At 43.4% G+C, this 18,037-nt stretch overlaps 1 protein-coding gene across 1 annotated transcript in view; it reads right to left on the bottom strand.

The window, feature by feature from the left end:
- The window catches only part of LOC126147521 (NPC intracellular cholesterol transporter 1 homolog 1b-like), a 141,609-nt gene extending 124,231 nt beyond the window's left edge, over positions 1-17,378 (bottom strand). Inside the window, exons 1-2 of the mRNA XM_049915700.1 lie at positions 17,312-17,378; positions 8,761-8,935 (exon numbers count right to left, since the gene is read on the bottom strand). Coding sequence (XP_049771657.1) covers positions 8,761-8,935; positions 17,312-17,374 — 238 coding nt within the window. The 5' untranslated portion in view covers positions 17,375-17,378. The remainder of the gene's footprint in view (positions 1-8,760; positions 8,936-17,311) is intronic.
- Between the last annotated feature and the right edge of the window lie 659 nt (positions 17,379-18,037).

The raw sequence follows: 18,037 nt of genomic DNA, 5'->3' as shown, positions 1-18,037 counted from the left end.
CTGGATAGAGTATCATCGAGAGTTGCATCAAACCAGTCTCAGGACTGAAGACCATAACAACAACAGCTGTTCAGGCTGGAGTAAAGCCTTTGTCAGAAAACCGGCAACGGTGTCCGCACCTCCTCTGTTAGGTGAGGCAATGGTATTTGTACCACCAGTCTAACCTACTGAACAGGGCGTCGAACTGTCGATACATACTGGACTATACCTATCTGCCGTGTGCCAGCCTGCACCGCACAGATGGTCTCAGACAGTCCATTATGACAATAAAGGTAAGATGATGCTCTCTCCATCCTCTGGACACACTGCATGGTCTGGGAGCCCTAAATCACTGTCTAAATTTACATTTCTACTCCGCAAGTCACCGCACGGAATGTAGCAGAGGGCACTTCTGGTAATAGTATTGTTTTCCCAATTGCTTAATCCATTCAAAAATGGTGTGAGGGTAGAAAGACAATATACAGACTGCCGTGTGCTGCCAAATTTCTCTGATTTTGCTCAAATGGTTCAAGTGGCATTGAGCACTATGGGACTTAACTTCTGAGGTCATCAGTCCCCTAGAACTTAGAACCACTTGAACCTAACTAACATAAGGACATCACACACATCCATGCCTGAGGCAGGATTCGAACCTGTGACCGTAGCGGTCTCCCAGTTCCAGACTGTAGCACCTAGAACCGCTCGGACACCCAGGCCGGCTCTGATTTTGTCGTTCTGCTCATTTCGCGAGACGTTTGTGGGAGGAAGTAATATATTGCTCAAGTCTTCGTGGAACGTTCAATTTCGGGATTTCGGTGGTCACTCTTTCCTACATGCCAAACGCCTCTCATGTAGCGTATGCCACTGGATTAGCGTCTGAACATATTGGAAGAGCTATCGCGCTCGTTAGACTATCCTTTTACGAAACATGCCCTCTTTCCTTTATTTCTTCTGTTAATGCAGTATCGTAACGGTACCACACTGACGAGAAGCACTCAAGAGTCAGTTTCACAAGCGTTTTATAAGCTACCTATTTCAGGGATGAACTACACACATCAAACAAAGTTTTTCATCACCTGGATTCCGAGAGTTCCGGAACCTGTACAGAAAATTGGAATAGAGATCAACATAAGCATCATTTCCGCCCTGTACATTTCTCAAGAAAACCACACGTTGCATGGTTTACCAACATACAGCGAGACCTTCAGAGGTGGTGGTCCAGACTGCTGTACACCGATACCTCTAATACCCAGTAGCACGTCCTCTTGCATTGATGCATGCCTGTATTCGTCGTGGAATACTATCCACAAGTTCATCAAGGCACAGTTGGTCCAGATTGTCCCACTCCTCAACGGTGGTTCGGTGTAGATCCCTCAGAAGAGGTTGGTGGGTCACATCGTCCATAAACAGTCCTTTTCAGTCTATCCCAGTCATGTTCGATAGGGTTCATGTCTGGAGAACATGCTGGCCACTCTAGTCGAGCGATGTCGTTATCCTGAAGGAAGTCATTCCAAGACGTGCACGATGGGGGCGCGAATTGTAGTACATGAAGACGAATGCCTCGTCAATATGCTGCCGATATGGTTGTACTATCGGTCGGAGGATGGCATTCACGTATAGGATAGCCGTTACGGCGCCTTCCATGACCACTTGTGGGGTTCGCCAGCCCCACATAATGCCACCCCAAAACAGCACGGAACCTCCACCTTGCTGCACTCTCTGGATAGTGTCTAACGCATTCAGCCTGACCGGGTTGCCTTCAAACACGTCTCCGACGATTGTCTGGTTGAAGGCATATGCGAAACTCATCGTTGAAGGGAACGAGATGCCAACCCTGAGCGGTCCATTCGGCATGTTGTTGGGACCATCTGTACCGCGCTGCATGGTGTCGTGGTTGCAAACATGGACATCGCCATTGACGTCGGGAGTGAAGCTGCACATCATGCAGCCTATTGCGCACAGTTTGAGTCGTAGCACGACGTACTGTGCCTGCACGAAAAGCATTAATCAACATGGTGACGTTGCTGTCAGTGTTCCTGGGAGCCATAATCCATAGGTAGCGGTCAACACTGCAGTAATAGCCCTTGGGCGGCCTGAGCGAGGCATGTCACCGACAGTTCCTGTTTCCCTGTATCTCCTCCATGTCTGAACGACATCGCTTTGGTTCACTTCGAGACGCCCCGATACTTACCTTGGTGAGAGCCCTTCCTGGCACAAAGTAACAATGCGGACGCGGTCGAACCGCGGTATTGACCGTCTAGGCATGGTTGAACTAAAGACAACATGAGCCGTGCACCTTCTTTCTGATGGAATGACTGGAACTGATCGGCAGTCGGACCCCCTCCGTCTAATAGGCTCTTCTCATGCATGGTTGTTTACATCTTTGGGCAGGTTTAGTGACACGTTTGAACAGACAAAGAGACAGTGTCTGTGATACAATATCCACAGTCAACGTTTACCTTCAGGAGTTTTGAGAACCGGGGTGATGCAAAACTTTTTTTGATGTTTGTATATTTTCTCTAGATACTTCCTATGAATTTCAGTTTAGCACCTGTTTTCCGTGCCACTTGTTTCATTTGGTAATGCAAATTTAGGTTACTCTGGATGTACCGAGCCCTATAGCTGTGCCGCGGATTTGTAATTCGAGATAGTTTTGTGCCCGGCCGAATTAGTGCTGCTCTCGTGCTATCACTTAGGTAGAAAGCGCCGTCGGTGGCATCAGTGATGTAAGGGAAACACGGTGCCGAAGCCGTGAAGGGTGGACTATGGAGCAATGGAAGAAAGGCATTTGGTCGGATGGGTCTTGTTTCCAATTTATGACCGAGTTAACGTTCCAAGAGTGAATGAAAAATGGCGGAGGTTCGCTAACGGTTTCTTGCATTACTGCCAAGGTTTGTATTATCGTTTTGTCCGGGTCAGGTCCTTCCCACGGTACACAGTTTGTTCCTCAATGGTGATGCTGCGTTCCAAGACGATAGGGCTTCTGTACACATATCTCGAGCCATCCAGGACATGTTTTGCGAGCAGGAGGATAAACTGGCACACCATAGTCTGCAGATCTCAGTATTACTGAGCCTTTGAGGTCTACTTTGGAGAGAAGGGTGCGTGATCGCTGCCCACCTCCACCATCGTTGCCTGAAGCTGCCGCTATCTTGCAGGAAGAATGGTATAAGAGTCCCATGAAAACCATACAGGACCTGTGTTTATCCATTATGAGCCGACTGTAATCTATTTTGAATGCCAACTGTTTTCCTAGGCATGATATTCGATTGTGTTTTCGGCGTGCCCATATTTTTGTCCAACCCTGTATTTCCAGGAGACCAGTCGTTCTATCCTATTCACATGCTGACACTGAGCCCTTTGAAGGCACGAGGCTCAATGCGTTTGCTTAGGCGTATGACTGCTGTCTGGTCACAAAATCTTACTTTTTCGTGTTCACCGTATCTCTGCATACAGGGTGTTACAAAAAGGTACGGCCAAACTTTCAGGAAACATTCCTTACACACAAAGAAAGAAAACATGTTATGTGGTCATTTGTCCGGAAACGCTTACTTTCCACCTTAGAGCTCATTTTATTACTTCTCTTCAAATCGCATTAATCATGGATTGGAAACACACAGCAACAGAACGTACCAGCGTGACTTCAAACACTTTGTTACAGGAAACGTTCGAAATGTCCTCCGTTAGCGAGGATACATGCATCCACCCTCCGTCGCATGGAATCCCTGATGCGCTGATACAGCCCTGGAGAATGGCGTATTGTATCACAGCCGTCCACAATACGAGCAAGAAGAGTCTCTGCATTTGGTACCGGGGTTGCGTAGACAAGAGCTTTCAAATGCCCCCATAAATGAAAGTCAAGAGGGTTGAGGTCAGGAGAGCGTGGAGGCCATGGAATTGGTCCGCCTCTACCAATCCATCGGTTACCGAATCTGTTGTTGAGAGGCGTACGAACACTTCGACTGAAATGTGCAGGAGCTCCATCGTGCATGAACCACAAGTGTCGTACTTGTAAAGGCACATGTTCTAGCAGCACAGGTAGAGTATCCCGTATGAAATCATGATAACGTGCTCCATTGAGCGTAGGTGGAAGAACATGGGGCCCAATGAAGACATCACCAACAATGCCTGCCCAAAAGTTCACAGAAAATCAGTGTTGATGACGTGATTGCACAACTGCGTGCGGATTCTCGTCAGCCCACACATGTTGATTGTGAAAATTTACAATTTGATCACGTTGGAATGAAGCCTCATCCGTAAAGAGAACATTTGCACTGAAATGATAATTGACACATTGTTGGATGAACCATTCGCAGAAGTGTACCCGTGGAGGCGAATCAGCTGCTGATAGTGCCTGCACACGCTGTACATGGTACGGAAACAACTGGTTCTCCCGTAGCACTCTCCATATAGTGACGTGGTCAACGTAACCTTGTACAGCAGTAACTTCTCTGACGCTGTCATTAGGGTTATCGTCAACTGCACGAAGAATTGCCTCATCCATTGCAGGTGTCCTCGTCGTTCTAGGTCTTCCCCAGTCGCGAGTCATAGGCTGGAATGTTCCGTGCTTCCTAAGACGCCGATCAATTGCTTCGAACGTCTTCCTGTCGGGACACCTTCGTTCTGGAAATCTGTCTCGATACAAACGTACCGGCCGGCCGGTGTGGCCGTGCGGTTAAAGGCTTTTCAGTCTGGAACCGCGTGACCGCTCCGGTCGCAGGTTCGAATCCTGCCTCGGGCATGGATTTGTGTGATGTCCTTAGGTTAGTTAGGTTTAAGTAGTTCTAAGTTCTAGGGGACTGATGACCACAGATGTTAAGTCCCATAGTGCTCAGAGCCATTTTGAACAAACGTACCGCGCCACGGCTATTGCCCCGTGCTAATCCATACATCAAATGGGCATCTGCCAACTCCGCATTTGTAAACATTGTACTGACTGAAAAACCACGTTCGTGATGAATACTAACCTGTTGATGCTACGTACTGATGTGCTTGATGCTAGTACTGTAGATCAATGAGTCGCATGTCAACACAAGCACCGAAGTCAACATTGTTGTTGTTGTTGTGGTCTTCAGTCCTGAGACTGGTTTGATGCAGCTCTCCATGCTTCTCTATCCTGTGCAAGCTTCTTCATCTCCCAGTACCTACTGCATCCTACATCCTTCTGAATCTGCTTAGTGTATTCATCTCTTGGTCTCCCCCTACGATTTTTACCCTCCACCCTTCCCTCCAATACTAAACTGGTGATCCCTTGATGCCTCAGAACATGTCCTACCAACCGATCCCTTCTTCTGGTCAAGTTGTGCCACAAACTTCTCTTCTCCCCAATCCTATTCAATACTTCCTCATTAGTTATGTGATCTACCCATCTAATCTTCAGCATTCTTCTGTAGCACCACATTTCAAAAGCTTCTATTCTCTTCTTGTCCAAACTATTTACCGTCCATGTTTCACTTCCATACGTGGCTACACTCCATACAAATACTTTCAGAAATGACTTCCTGACACTTAAATCTATACTCGATGTTAACAAATTTCTCTTCTTCAGAAACGCTTTCCTTGCCATTGCCAGTCTACATTTTATATCCTCTCTACTTCGACCATCATCAGTTATTTTGCTCCCCAAATAGCAAAACTCCTTTACTACTTCAAGTGTCTCATTTACTAATCTAATACCCTCAACATCACCCGACTTCGTTCGACTACATTCCATTATCCTCGTTTTGCTTTTGTTTATGTTCATCTTATATCCTCCCTTCAAGACACCATCCATTCCGTTCAACTGCTCTTCCAAGTACTTTGCTGTCTCTGATAGAATTACAATGTCATCGGAGAACCTCAAAGTTTTTATTTCCTCTCCATGGATTTTAATACCTACTCCAAATTTTTCTTTTGTTTCCTTTACAGCTTGCTAAATATACAGATTGAATAACATCGGGGATAGGCTACAACCCTGTCTTACTCCCTTCCCAACCACTGCTTCCCTTTCATGTCCGTCGACTCTTATAACTGCCATCTGGTTTCTGTACAAATTGTAAATAGCCTTTCGCTCCCTGTATTTTACCCCTGCCACCTTTAGAATTTGAAAGAGAGTATTCCAGTCAACATTGTCAAAAGCTTTCTCTAAGTCTACAAATGCTAGAAACGTAGGTTTGCCTTTCCTTAATCTTTCTTCTAAGATAAGTCGTAAGGTCAGTATTGCCTCACGTGTTCCAGTATTTCTACGGAATCCAAACTGATCTTCCCCGAGATCGGCTTCTACTAGTTTTTCCATTCGTCTGTAAAGAATTCGTCTTAGTACTTTGCAACTGTGGCTTATTAAACTGATTGTTCGGTAATTTTCACATCTGTCAACACCTGCTTTCTTTGGGATTGGAATTATTTTATTCTTCTTGAAGTCTGAGGGTATTTCGCCTGTTTCATACATCTTGCTCACCAGATGGTAGAGTTTTGTCAGGACTGGCTCTCCCAAGGCCGTCAGTAGTTCCAATGGAATGTTGTCTACTCCGGGGGCCTTGTTTTGACTCAGGTCTTTCAGTGCTCTGTCAAACTCTTCACGCAGTATCGTATCTCCCATTTCATCTTCATCTACATCCTCTTCCATTTCCATAATATTGTCCTCAAGTGCATCGCCCTTGTATAGCCCCTCTATATACTCCTTCCACCTTTCTGCTTTCCCTTCTTTGCTTAGAACTGGGTTTCCATCTGAGCTCTTGATGTTCATACAAGTGGTTCTCTTTTCTCCAAAGGTCTCTTTAATTTTCCTGTAGGCAGTATCTATCTTACCCCTAGTGAGATAAGCCTCTACATCCTTACATTTATCCTCTAGCCATCCCTGCTTAGCCATTTTGCACTTCCTGTCGATCTCATTCTTGAGACGTTTGTATTCCTTTTTGCCTGCTTCATTTACTGCATTTTTATATTTTCTCCTTTCATCAATTAAATTCAATATTTCTTCTGTTACCCAAGTATTTCTACTAGCCCTCGTCTTTTTACTTCTTGATCCTCAGCTGCCTTCACTACTTCATCCCTCAAAGCTACCCATTCTTCTTCTACTGTATTTCTTTTCCCCATTCCTGTCAATTGCTCCCTTATGCTCTCCCTGAAACTCTGTACAACCTCTGGTTCTTTCAGTTTATCCAGGTCCCATCTCCTTAAATTCCCATCTTTTTGCAATTTCTTCAGTTTTAATCTATCGTTCATAACCAATAGATTATGGTCTGAGGACACATCTGCCCCTGGAAATGTCTTACAATTTAAAACTTGGTTCCTAAATCTCTGTCTTACCATTATATAATCTATCTGATACCTTTTAGTATCTCCAGGGTTCTTCCATGTATACAACCTTCTTTTATGATTCTTGAACCAAGTGTTAGCTATGATTAAGTTGTGCTCTGTGCAAAATTCTACCAGGCGGCTTCCTCTTTCATTTCTTAGCCCCAATCCATATTCACCTACTACGTTTCCTTCTCTCCCTTTTCCTACACTCGAATTCCAGTCACCCATGACTATTAAATTTTCGTCTCCCTTCACTACCTGACTTATATATATCTTATATAGCCACTAAGCCACCTTTGCATAGCGGTTCGCACACCTGCACGATCCAAATTCTCACTGGCTCTCAAGACTACTTGAAATTCCCGAGTTCGATTCCCAGCCTTAGTACAAATTTTCACTCGCCGCTTCAGTCTATATACATAAAATCATATCTGTATGAGACCATTAAAGTCAACATTACCTTCCTTCAATTGGGCCAACTGGTGGTGAATCAAGGAAGTAAAGTACTACCTACCGGCGAAACTAAAATGAGCTCTAACACGGAAATTAAGCGTTTCCGGACACATGTCCACATAACATCTTTTCTTTATTTGTGTGTGAGGAATGTTTCCTGAAAGTTTGGCCGTACCTTTTTGTAACACCCTGTATATGGTTTTCTGAGGTGTTCTATACATTCACCTAGTTTGTGTTCATTCGGGGTAGTAAAATCACATACAAAACTATAACAGAAAATGAAATGACACAATTTCAGAAACTTTAATGGTCTCATACAGATATGATTTTATGTATATAGACTGAAGCGGCGAGTGAAAATTTGTACTAAGGCTGGGAATCGAACTCGGGAATTTCAAGTAGTCTTGAGAGCCAGTGAGAATTTGGATCGTGCAGGTGTGCGAACCGCTATGCAAAGGTGGCTTAGTGGCCATATAAGATATATATAAAAAATGAAAATAAAAAAAACGAAAAAAATAAAATAAAAAAAAATAAAAAAAAACAAAAAAAGGGTAGCGTAAAAAAAGTGGCTAGCGCAACTGCATAGTAAGCAAGAGACCTGGGTTCGGTTCCTGGCCTTGGTACAAATTTTCACCCGCCGCTTCAGCCTACATGCATAAAATAACTTATGTATATATGCGTCAGAAGTTTGGGAAAGAAAAAAGACAGGAAATTTTTAACTGCTTTCTATGGAAACAAAGAGCTGAAAGCTGGAGTCTCAACGTTAGACAGCAATGAAGAGATCAGAAAAATCGTGGAAATGGCAGGGAACTAATTGGAAGTTATTGAGAGGAATAGTTTTTTATGGTGTGATCATTTATAATGAATGGACAATGACAGATTTCCGATGAAGGTATCGAATGGACTGCAGAGGAAAAAGGAAACAAGATCGACAGCTTACCATTTCGAAGGCGTGGACTGTTAAGTCCGCAATATTCGGAGGTTCAACAAACAGTGCTGGTTAGGCAGATATAATAAGATTGGCTCGTATGCTCAGCAGGTGTTACTTACTAGCATATTTTGCTTCTTGGTCCACCAGAAAGGGACACGTCTGCTTTAAGTATTCAAGTGAGTCTTTGTCGGTCAAGTTCTGTGCTGTTGTGTTGGTATAGCAGTTGAACTTGTTGCCTGCGCCGTCATCGTAACATTCACCGTACCATACGCAGTGACCCACACTCTCTTCTTGCTGAAAACAGAAATGTAGTTTAGTTCTAAAGGAACTAGAGACGTATTCAGGAATTTTATTAAAGAAACGGAAAAGCAAATGATGAAAAGAGATCAATGAATGTGGACTCAGTATGTTCCTATTTTCAAAATTAGCACCACGAACGGAAAAAATCTGGAAACTATACAAATCTACAGCATTTCTTGGTGTCATACAACGTATATAACAGTTACTGTGGTAGAACAACAACACGTCTGTAGTAAAAATGCGAAAATAAGGCAACCAATCATAATTTCGATGAATAAACTATTATTTAGGCTTAACTATTTTCGGAATAAGGTAATCAGCCCCGCGGATCGGTATGGTGCGCGTGCTGCTTACATTACTAAGGAATTGTTGATCGTGTCGTATTAGTTCAAATGGTTCAAATGGCTCTGAGCACTATGGGACTTAACTTCTGAGGTCATCAGTCCCCTAGAACTTAGAACTACTTAAACCTAACTAACCTAAGGACATCACACACATCCATGCCCGAGGCAGGATTCGAACCTGCGACCGTAGCGGTCGTGCGGTTCCAGACTGTAGCGCCTAAAACCGCTCGGCCACCCCGGCCGGCTCGTATTAGTGAGTGACTGTCTTTAGACGTGGTATTCCCTAAGTCTGTGACGAGTTCGGTTAAAACTGATGACCTCAATGGCAGTGGACTAGCAGATTACTACAGACGTACTCTTGTGCATTAAGGGTAGGCAAAGTACGCAGGCCTGCAGCACAATCTCACGGAAAATGTCATGGATTAATGTTTCGAGAATCGGAGGGAATGAGTTTAGTCCTGCTTGGAAGGTGATTACCAGCAAAGGAACATATTTGATGTGTTCATGAATTTGCAACATTAGGCTACTTCGAATGTATCGTATACCACACACGATAATTTTCAGCGGAGTGCAAAATGCTAATTGTCGTAAATAGCACTCTCACTGGCACTTAGTTGCTTGATTTTCATGTAATCTGACTCTGTGCAAGGACGCAGTTCACGTCGAAAAAACACCGCGCCCTACTATGTAGTTTCTTAGTAAAGTCTTGTTTCTCTTGTACAGAGGTAGTATGCTATACTTTTAAGAAGAAAAGGGCTTGCTCTGTATGAGAAACGAAGGTGTAATTGGCACAAACTTGCAGTCTCAAACTGCACTTCGCTCCAAAGAAGTGACTACATAAACTTCGTCTGCTTACTCTTCACTAGAATTATGTGTTCGCAAATTTATAGAATCCAATGGTGAATGACCGAGGATGCTACGGCAGTCGGTCGACTGTCGCGTGGTCTCCGGTGCCAAATCAGGGTTCAAACTTACAAACTGCAATGGACATCTTTCACGTTTTTTACCTTGATGAATTATTGGTTTATAATTTTGTATTTGGGACAAAGTAACAATAGAAACATATTACGCTATCTACGTCTACACTCCACAAGCAACTTCACGGTCTATGGCGGAGAGTGCATCTGGTACAACTACTTTTTTTCCATTTTCTTTTCGTTTGACTTTTGTTTTCTCTGCCCGTCGTGTTCATTTCGCGAGACGTGTGTGGGAGGGGCTTTTGCTCCGAGGTGTACCCAGATTCAATCTTAAGATAAAGAATATTGCTTTCTGAAACTTCCTGGCAGATTAAAACTGTGTGCCGCACCGAGACTCGAACTCGGGACCTTTGTCTTTCGCGGGCAAGTGCTCTACCAACTGAGCTACCCAAGCACGACTCACGACCCGTCCTCACAGCTTTACTTCTGCCAATACCTCGTCTCCTACCTTCCAAACTTTACAGAAGCTCTCCTGCGAACCTTGCAGAACAAGCACTCCTGAAAGAAAGGGTATTTCGGAGACATGGCTTAGCCACAGCCTAGCGGATGTTTCCAGAATGAGATTTTCACTCTGCAGCGGCGTGAGCGCTGATATGAAACTTCCTGGCAGATTAAAACTGTGTGCCAGACCGAGACTCGAACGCGGGGCCTCTGCCTTTCGCGGGAAAGTGCTTTGGCAGAAGTAAAGCTGTGAGGACGGGCAGTGAGTCGTGCTTGGGTAGCTCAGTTGGTAGAGCACTTGCCCGCGAAAGGCAAAGGCCCCGAGTTCGAGTCTCGGTCCGGCACACAGTTTTAATCTGCCAGGAAGTTTCATATCAGCGCTCTGTGATGTATTGCTCCAACAAGATAACGCTCGCCCACACACTGCCCGTGAAACTCAACTTGCTCTGCAAGACGTGCAGCAACACCACTGGCCAGCACGATCTCCGGACTCATCTCCAACCGAGCACGTACACCCTTTTAGAATTTTTTAGTGTTCTTAAGATTTTTGTTGCTGCAGCGCTTGTGGAGTACATTAAATGCAGAGTGAAAATATCATTTTGGAAATATTGCTTTCTGTTTATGCAGCGCGAGGAACTCTGACACGATAGAATACTGTACATGTCAAGAGCATCTTTATAGGTGCTTGTAACAAGGCAGTATTATCAGAGATAGTAGAGTAATAACAGAGATGTAAAATCACTGATGAGAGAAAACTAGCGGAAAACTTGAATGGCATGTCACGATATTGCATCTGTTTACTTCGTCCAGCCGCTGGCCTATACACTGCCGACAAAAAATTAGTACACACTTTTAAAATTTTTTAGTGCTCTTAAGATTATTTGTTGCTCGCAGCGCTTGTGGAGTACATTAAATTATTACATTTACAGATCAAGAGCGCAAGCGGTTCTGAGATACTAAGTATCGATTCGTGCTGAAACTCCGATATTAGTACGTGGTGTAGCCTCTGTAGGCAGTAATGCAGGATCTGACTCGGACATCCAGCCGATCATATAGATAGAGAATACTGTCCTTGGGTACTCTGTGCCAAAACTGCTCGATCTGTTCACATAGTTCTGTAAGAGATGTTGGCTGACGGGTTGCGCGAGTCACTTCTCGTCCCATCATATCTCACACGTGCTCGGTGGAGATGAGTCCGGAGATCGTGCTGGCCAGTGGTGTTGCTGCACGTCTTGCAGAGCAAGTTGAGTTTCACGGGCAGTGTGTGGGCGAGCGTTATCTTGTTGGAGCAATACATCACCTTCCTGTTGCAAGAACGACGAAAGAATGGGTCTAACAACATTCTGCACGTACCGAGTGCTGGTTAGCTTGCCCTCTAGTAACACCAAAGGTTGAACGAGAGTTGTAACTCATCAAACCTCAGACGTAAGGTTCTGGATGGGGCCAGTGTGTCTTGGACGAAGGCGCTCTACGAGACAATGCTCACTAGGTCTACGTAATATGCGCAAACAACCATCACTTGCGTGCAGGCAGAATCTGCTATCATTGCTGAACGCCACGGCGCGCCATTCCGTCTTCCAAGTGATCTTCCGACGGCGCCAGCCGAGCCGTCCACGTCGACGCTGTGATGTGAGCGGGAGGCGGGCTAGAAGTGTGCCTGTCTGTTGTCCCACTGCTAATAGCACGTCTGGGCTCACAAGCCCTCTTATCTGTGCTTTGGAAGCGTCTGTGCCGTATGGACGTCCAGAATGAGAATGTCCGCATGACCACTGAAATCAGCATCGTCGCACAACTGACGCAGTACGTAAAACTAGTGAGGAAATTCTCTGAAAGGACCATCCTGCCATTCGGAAGGCCACAGTTTGACCTTAAACTCGCTCAGTTGGAAGCACGAGTGCATCTCTGTGGCATGGTTGCTGCTTGCTTTACATGTTTGCACCACATTGAGCCTTCTGGCTATGAGCATTCCCTATCAAAGGGTAGACACAGATGGCACTCCGGTGGATATGCCACTGTGCTTTTAGTTGGCGGAAGAACTGAAACCATTATCAGCACATATACTATCTCCGAGGTGGCATATGCGACAACTGAATCAAAGTTAACGTCGTCTTTGCGTGTACTCATTTTTTTTCCGGCCGTGTGTGATGGGCTGTCACATTTTAATGTATCCTCCATGTTCTGTCGAGTGAGACGCCACTTTCTGTTTCTGGAATCATTGCTAATTTGTCTACAGATAGAGTTTTCATTCTGCAGTGGAGTGTGCGCTGCCTTAAAACTTTTCGAAACAGATTTATTATCCACCTTGAGTGCATTAATTTTTTAAAATGACCGTTTCCACATGAAAGCTCCTCAGATCTGTAGGCAAAAATAAAATAATACTCTACGAAATACAAATGTTATTATGCCATGCCATCATCAAACATCAAATGCACGGAAACGTACCTGACTGTGTCGGTTATAAGAGTAATCCGTCCAACAATTAGTAAAATTTACATGCTACTTCACGTAATAAAACAGTGGTTGGTAGACTCCACGTTATTAATATAGCCCATAAAGTTACTGTCAGCCAGTGGCGACTGGTACACTTGTAACATTCGAATAAAACATTCAGAGGGGTCCAAAAAAATTTATCCACTGTTTAAAAGTCCGTAACTTGCAAACTAATTGACGGAGTCGTCTCATCCTTGGTACTCTAATACTTTGTAGTTTCATCAATCGCCACAAAAGCGTTGTATGGCGTTGTTTTGTTTTGTCAGATGACAGTCGCCAGATAGTCAGTGTTTTGTTCTTAGTTGCACCTAGTTACTCGAGTAAACATGGCTGGCGCAAGCCTTACATTCGATGAAAGAAAATCAGTTTTGAAGTGGTATTTTAAGTACGAAAACATTAATGAGGTTCAACGGCAATGGCGAAATGAGTATCAAACAGAGCCCCTGACACGTTTAACGATTCGTCGCATTCGAGACAAATTTGCCGTGAATTTTCCAGGAGTAAATGTGTGGTGTGGGTTGTTTTACCGGGGCTTGATTGGGCCATTCTTCTTTGACGGCACAGTTACCGGTGAGATGTACCTTCAGAAGCTTCAGACATCAATTTTTCCTGCCATCCGAGACTCGTATGGAGACGGAAGAGTTTACTTTCAACAAGATGGCGCTCCAGCCCACTACCAAAATCGTGTTAGGGCGTATCTCGACGAAAATCTACCAGGAAGATGGATAGGCCATAGAGGTGCTGTGGAGTATCCACCACGTTCCCCAGACCTAACTCCTCTGGGCTTTTACCTGTGGGGAACACTAAAGGACATCGTTTATCGACAAAAGCCACGCACATTGGATGAACTTCGAGAATCCATTATACATTCATGTGCAAATATCCAACTGAACACGTTGCAGTTAGTAGTTCTTTCTGCAGTTCGGCGGCATCGTTTGTGTGTGGATGTTAATGGTGACCATTTCGAACACCTACAGTGATATCTTTAAGTTGGACTTTAGGCTACACTTCCACCAAAAATGAGACAACTCCGTCAATTAGTTTGCAAGTTATGGACTTTTAAACACTGGATAAATTTTTTTGGACCCCTCTGTATGTACCAACACTGAATTAATATTAATTTTTGTTTGTTTTTTAAGAATACTGTTCTTAGAGGTACTTAATTGAAATCTGTGGTTTGTCAAGGTGACAGACATTATGAAAAACATCATAGAACACTCTTTGATTTAAAAGTCGGAGGCGCCCATGTCCATGGCGTTGCTGTAGGCCTGTCTTCATCGTTGCTCGATTCTTCACGTGATCGCTGTGTTGTGTTGTGACGCGAGCGACCATCGTCTGCTGATCGCAACCGTGGGCAGAGCGATGCGCAGGAGGGCCTCTTACCAGGGCCAGGCGCAGCACACTTGATTCAGATGTTACACAGTACACGTTCTCCCACCTATCGCCGTTAGTCATCTATATGCAACAGTCACCACTTTAGCAAGTCGACATAAATGTTGAAGAAGTCATTATGGTTGAATTTGTTCTTCTGTTTCGGACTAAGGTTTGGATCTTGCTTTTGTGAGTGTAAATTGAAAGTTCCTCCGAGACGTTAAGGAATCATTCTTTTCCAGCTCTCTGTGGGATGTCCAAATTTTGCTCAGTGTTCGTGATTGAGTTGCCACATACGATGCCCAAACCTCTGTTTTGTTCTGTGAGTATGTGTAGCTCCTAAATCCAGTTTTCTTGCTCCTCCCGTTTGTCCCATGCACTGTTTACAAGGGTCATGTTTTTTTAATTTTTTTTTTATTTTCACTATGGGACTTAACATCTGAGGTCATCAGTCCCCTAGACTTAGAACTACTTGAACCTAACTAACCTAAGGACATCACACACGTCCATGCCCGAGGCAGGATTCGAACTTGCGGCCGTAGCAGAAGCGCTGTTCCGGACTGAAGCGCCTAGAACCGCTCGGCCACAGCGGCTGGCGGTCATTGTTTTTGATTCTGTACACACCTGAGTCCTGAAATTTATTCCTGCTATTACAGATTTTATGGCAGAGCCTAAATTTTAACACGTTATTTGTACGGAAACCTATTTTAACATGTACTTTACGAAAATATTTCCCAGTGTGGTTGGCTGTCTTTCCATCGCAAGTAAAAGCCACGTATTTTTTGTTGTTGTTATTCTTAGCTGCAATATGACGTCTACTTATTTATTTTAATTGTTTCTTCTTTATCTTACTATACATTTTCACCAAGTCCTTGTTTCTATATTCATTCGCCACAGCCACTTGCTTCAAATCACTCAGTTCTTTTTATTCTTCCCGCTGGCTTAGCGGCAACCTTGATTACCTGTTCAGCATTGCATTAAAATATGCGCACTTGTATCCTGGAGGGTGGTATGAGCCCTCATTAACAAATGTATGTGTCCTGAATAAGCTAAATTCGTGTTTTCCGCATTTATTTATTAGTATAAACTCCAATGGTTTATGCAGTTGTCTTCCTCACAGTCCATAGCGAACTTAACCCTTTGACGCTGAGATCAGATTTTATTTGTTACATTCTCAATGTCATTTTTGTCTTCTTTATATAATACTATCGAATCATTTACATATTTCAAAGAATTTGTTTTCCAAGTAATTTCTGAAAATACCCGACAAGGTTCCATGTAAATCCACCCATTGCCACCCATCTTTCTGTTGATATATTTTGTTAGTCAGTGTAAAATAATTGAAGAATAACACCAGTTGCAACGTTTCCACTGAGTGCTTGTAGGTACTTCCTGTTCTCACGATCAGAGTGTAGTTCACTTGCAATTGACTCCCTTGCTTTAAATGCCATGTAGGTTTATTCTTAATTCATTTTTGCGAAATCACATGCTACGTTCAATTCCAAGGTAGTCTCATTTGTTGGGTTAGAATGAACTGTGGGATTCAAGTTGTATTGCAGCCCTTTGTTTGAAAGATTCTGCTTATCTGCCAGTTCTATCTTAGTTAAATTCAGAACTTTTTCATAAAGTTTATGCACTTTTTCTTATATCACTTTGTTTAGAACTTTAGAATTTAGAGCTAAATTAAAAAGTTTCTTTTGAGGTCTGTTTATAATTATTTCTTGCTTATTCTTTATTCTGTTTTCAATCTCTCTCTGTAGAAACTTGAGCTATAGTAGCGATCAAAAGTTGCCTTCCACCAAATGCAAAGTAAGTGTCCCTATTCAATTGATCTTCCATTTGATATGCTTCTCTAATCTGAGTTTTTATCTAGTGTATTTCACTTTTCCGTTTTACTACTTGCACTACGTTTGACATGTTCCAAATTTTTATCTTTACGTATTTGTGAGTAATCCTTGGTGGCTAAACAACTTTTGTTAAATTTCACTTTTATATTTTCTTTCATTATCTTCTGCCTAGTACGTAAGAACTTGCTGACGTCTCCAAGGACATTGTCAATTGTTGCATTTTTTAAAGAAATTTCTGACAGATTTAAACTGTGTTCCGGGCAGGGACTCGATCGTTGAACAATTGCCTTTGGGGGGCAGTTATTTTACAGGCTAAGATGTCTCAGCACTTCTCACAACCCACCCTCACAGCTTTACTTCTGACAGCAATTCTCTCTCTCTCCTGCCTTCCAGGTGCTAAAAAAGTTAAAAAAATACATATTTGTCTATTTTTCAGTTGTACATTTTTTGCAATATGACCAGTTTCGATTCCCCTGGATCATCTTCAGATCTACGTAGTTACGTAAGTAGCCCGTCGTGTCTGAATTGGAGCTGCACATCAGAATACTGTTTATTTCCGATACATGCATCAAATGCCAGGAGACATTTATCTCTTTATGTTGAGCAGAGAGACAGTTTGGAGGATAATTAAATTTTATGGGAAGCCTCTTCTTGTTCCGCTTAATGTAAGTAGGCGTAGGGTAGAATAAGTAGTACTTTTCGTAACTTGTCTCGGAGTACATCACTGTAAAATGAACCAATGATTTTGATACCATCAGCAAGAAGAATAAAGGTAACAACACACTTCTTTCTGTTTCTTTCTTTGTTTCCTTACTCATACAAGTACACACACACACACACACACACACACACACACACACATGAACAGTGGAACGAAATAAAGCTTCTGAGTTCTCTTACCGCAGTGGCTGTTCCTGCCCAGAGAAGCAAAACTAGTCCTATCCACTGCCAGGCGGAGTTCATGATGCTGCTGTAACAGAAGAAATATTTAGATGTCAATGACTGTTTCCTTCTTCACAGTGTCTAAAAAACATGTTAACCAGATATTTGCACCAGGAAGTGTAAAATTACTGAAAAAGTAGATACCTACTGAGCTGGATTAAAAATATTAACCAAGTGCGAAAAATAACGCCATTTTTAGTCGCTTCTATCAGATCCTCAGCTTAGACGAACCCCTAATTTTTGGCCTGTGTTCGAGATGTCTCAACGCCGCCTAATCTCAGTGAAGTGGGAATCTTTTGTCATGCAACATCTCTTTTTCAGAACACGTCTCTCTAGACTGCGCCTTGCCACGGTTCGCGCGGCTCCCCCCGACGGTGGTTCGAGTTCTGCCTCGGACATGAGTGTGTGTATTGTCCTTAGCCTAAGTTAGTTTCAGTAATGTGTAAGCCTAGGGACCGATAACCTCAGTAGTTTGGTCCCACAGCAACTTACCACAAATTTCCAAATTTTCCTAGATTGCGAGCACGGAAGTTTTATGTGCTGCGAGAAGAGAACGGTATGTACCTTCAACTACGTGTTGTGTGTTGTTCGGGAAAAGTATATGAAAGCTAGCTCTTGATATTTCCAAGCTCTTCAAGTAACCTTTCATCCAATACTAATAAAGCAGCAGCGCGTGTCTTTTCC

This window comes from Schistocerca cancellata, chromosome 2, assembly GCF_023864275.1.
Source record: "Schistocerca cancellata isolate TAMUIC-IGC-003103 chromosome 2, iqSchCanc2.1, whole genome shotgun sequence".
NCBI lineage: Eukaryota > Metazoa > Arthropoda > Insecta > Orthoptera > Acrididae > Schistocerca > Schistocerca cancellata.
This window is presented reverse-complemented; position numbering and strand designations above follow the sequence as displayed.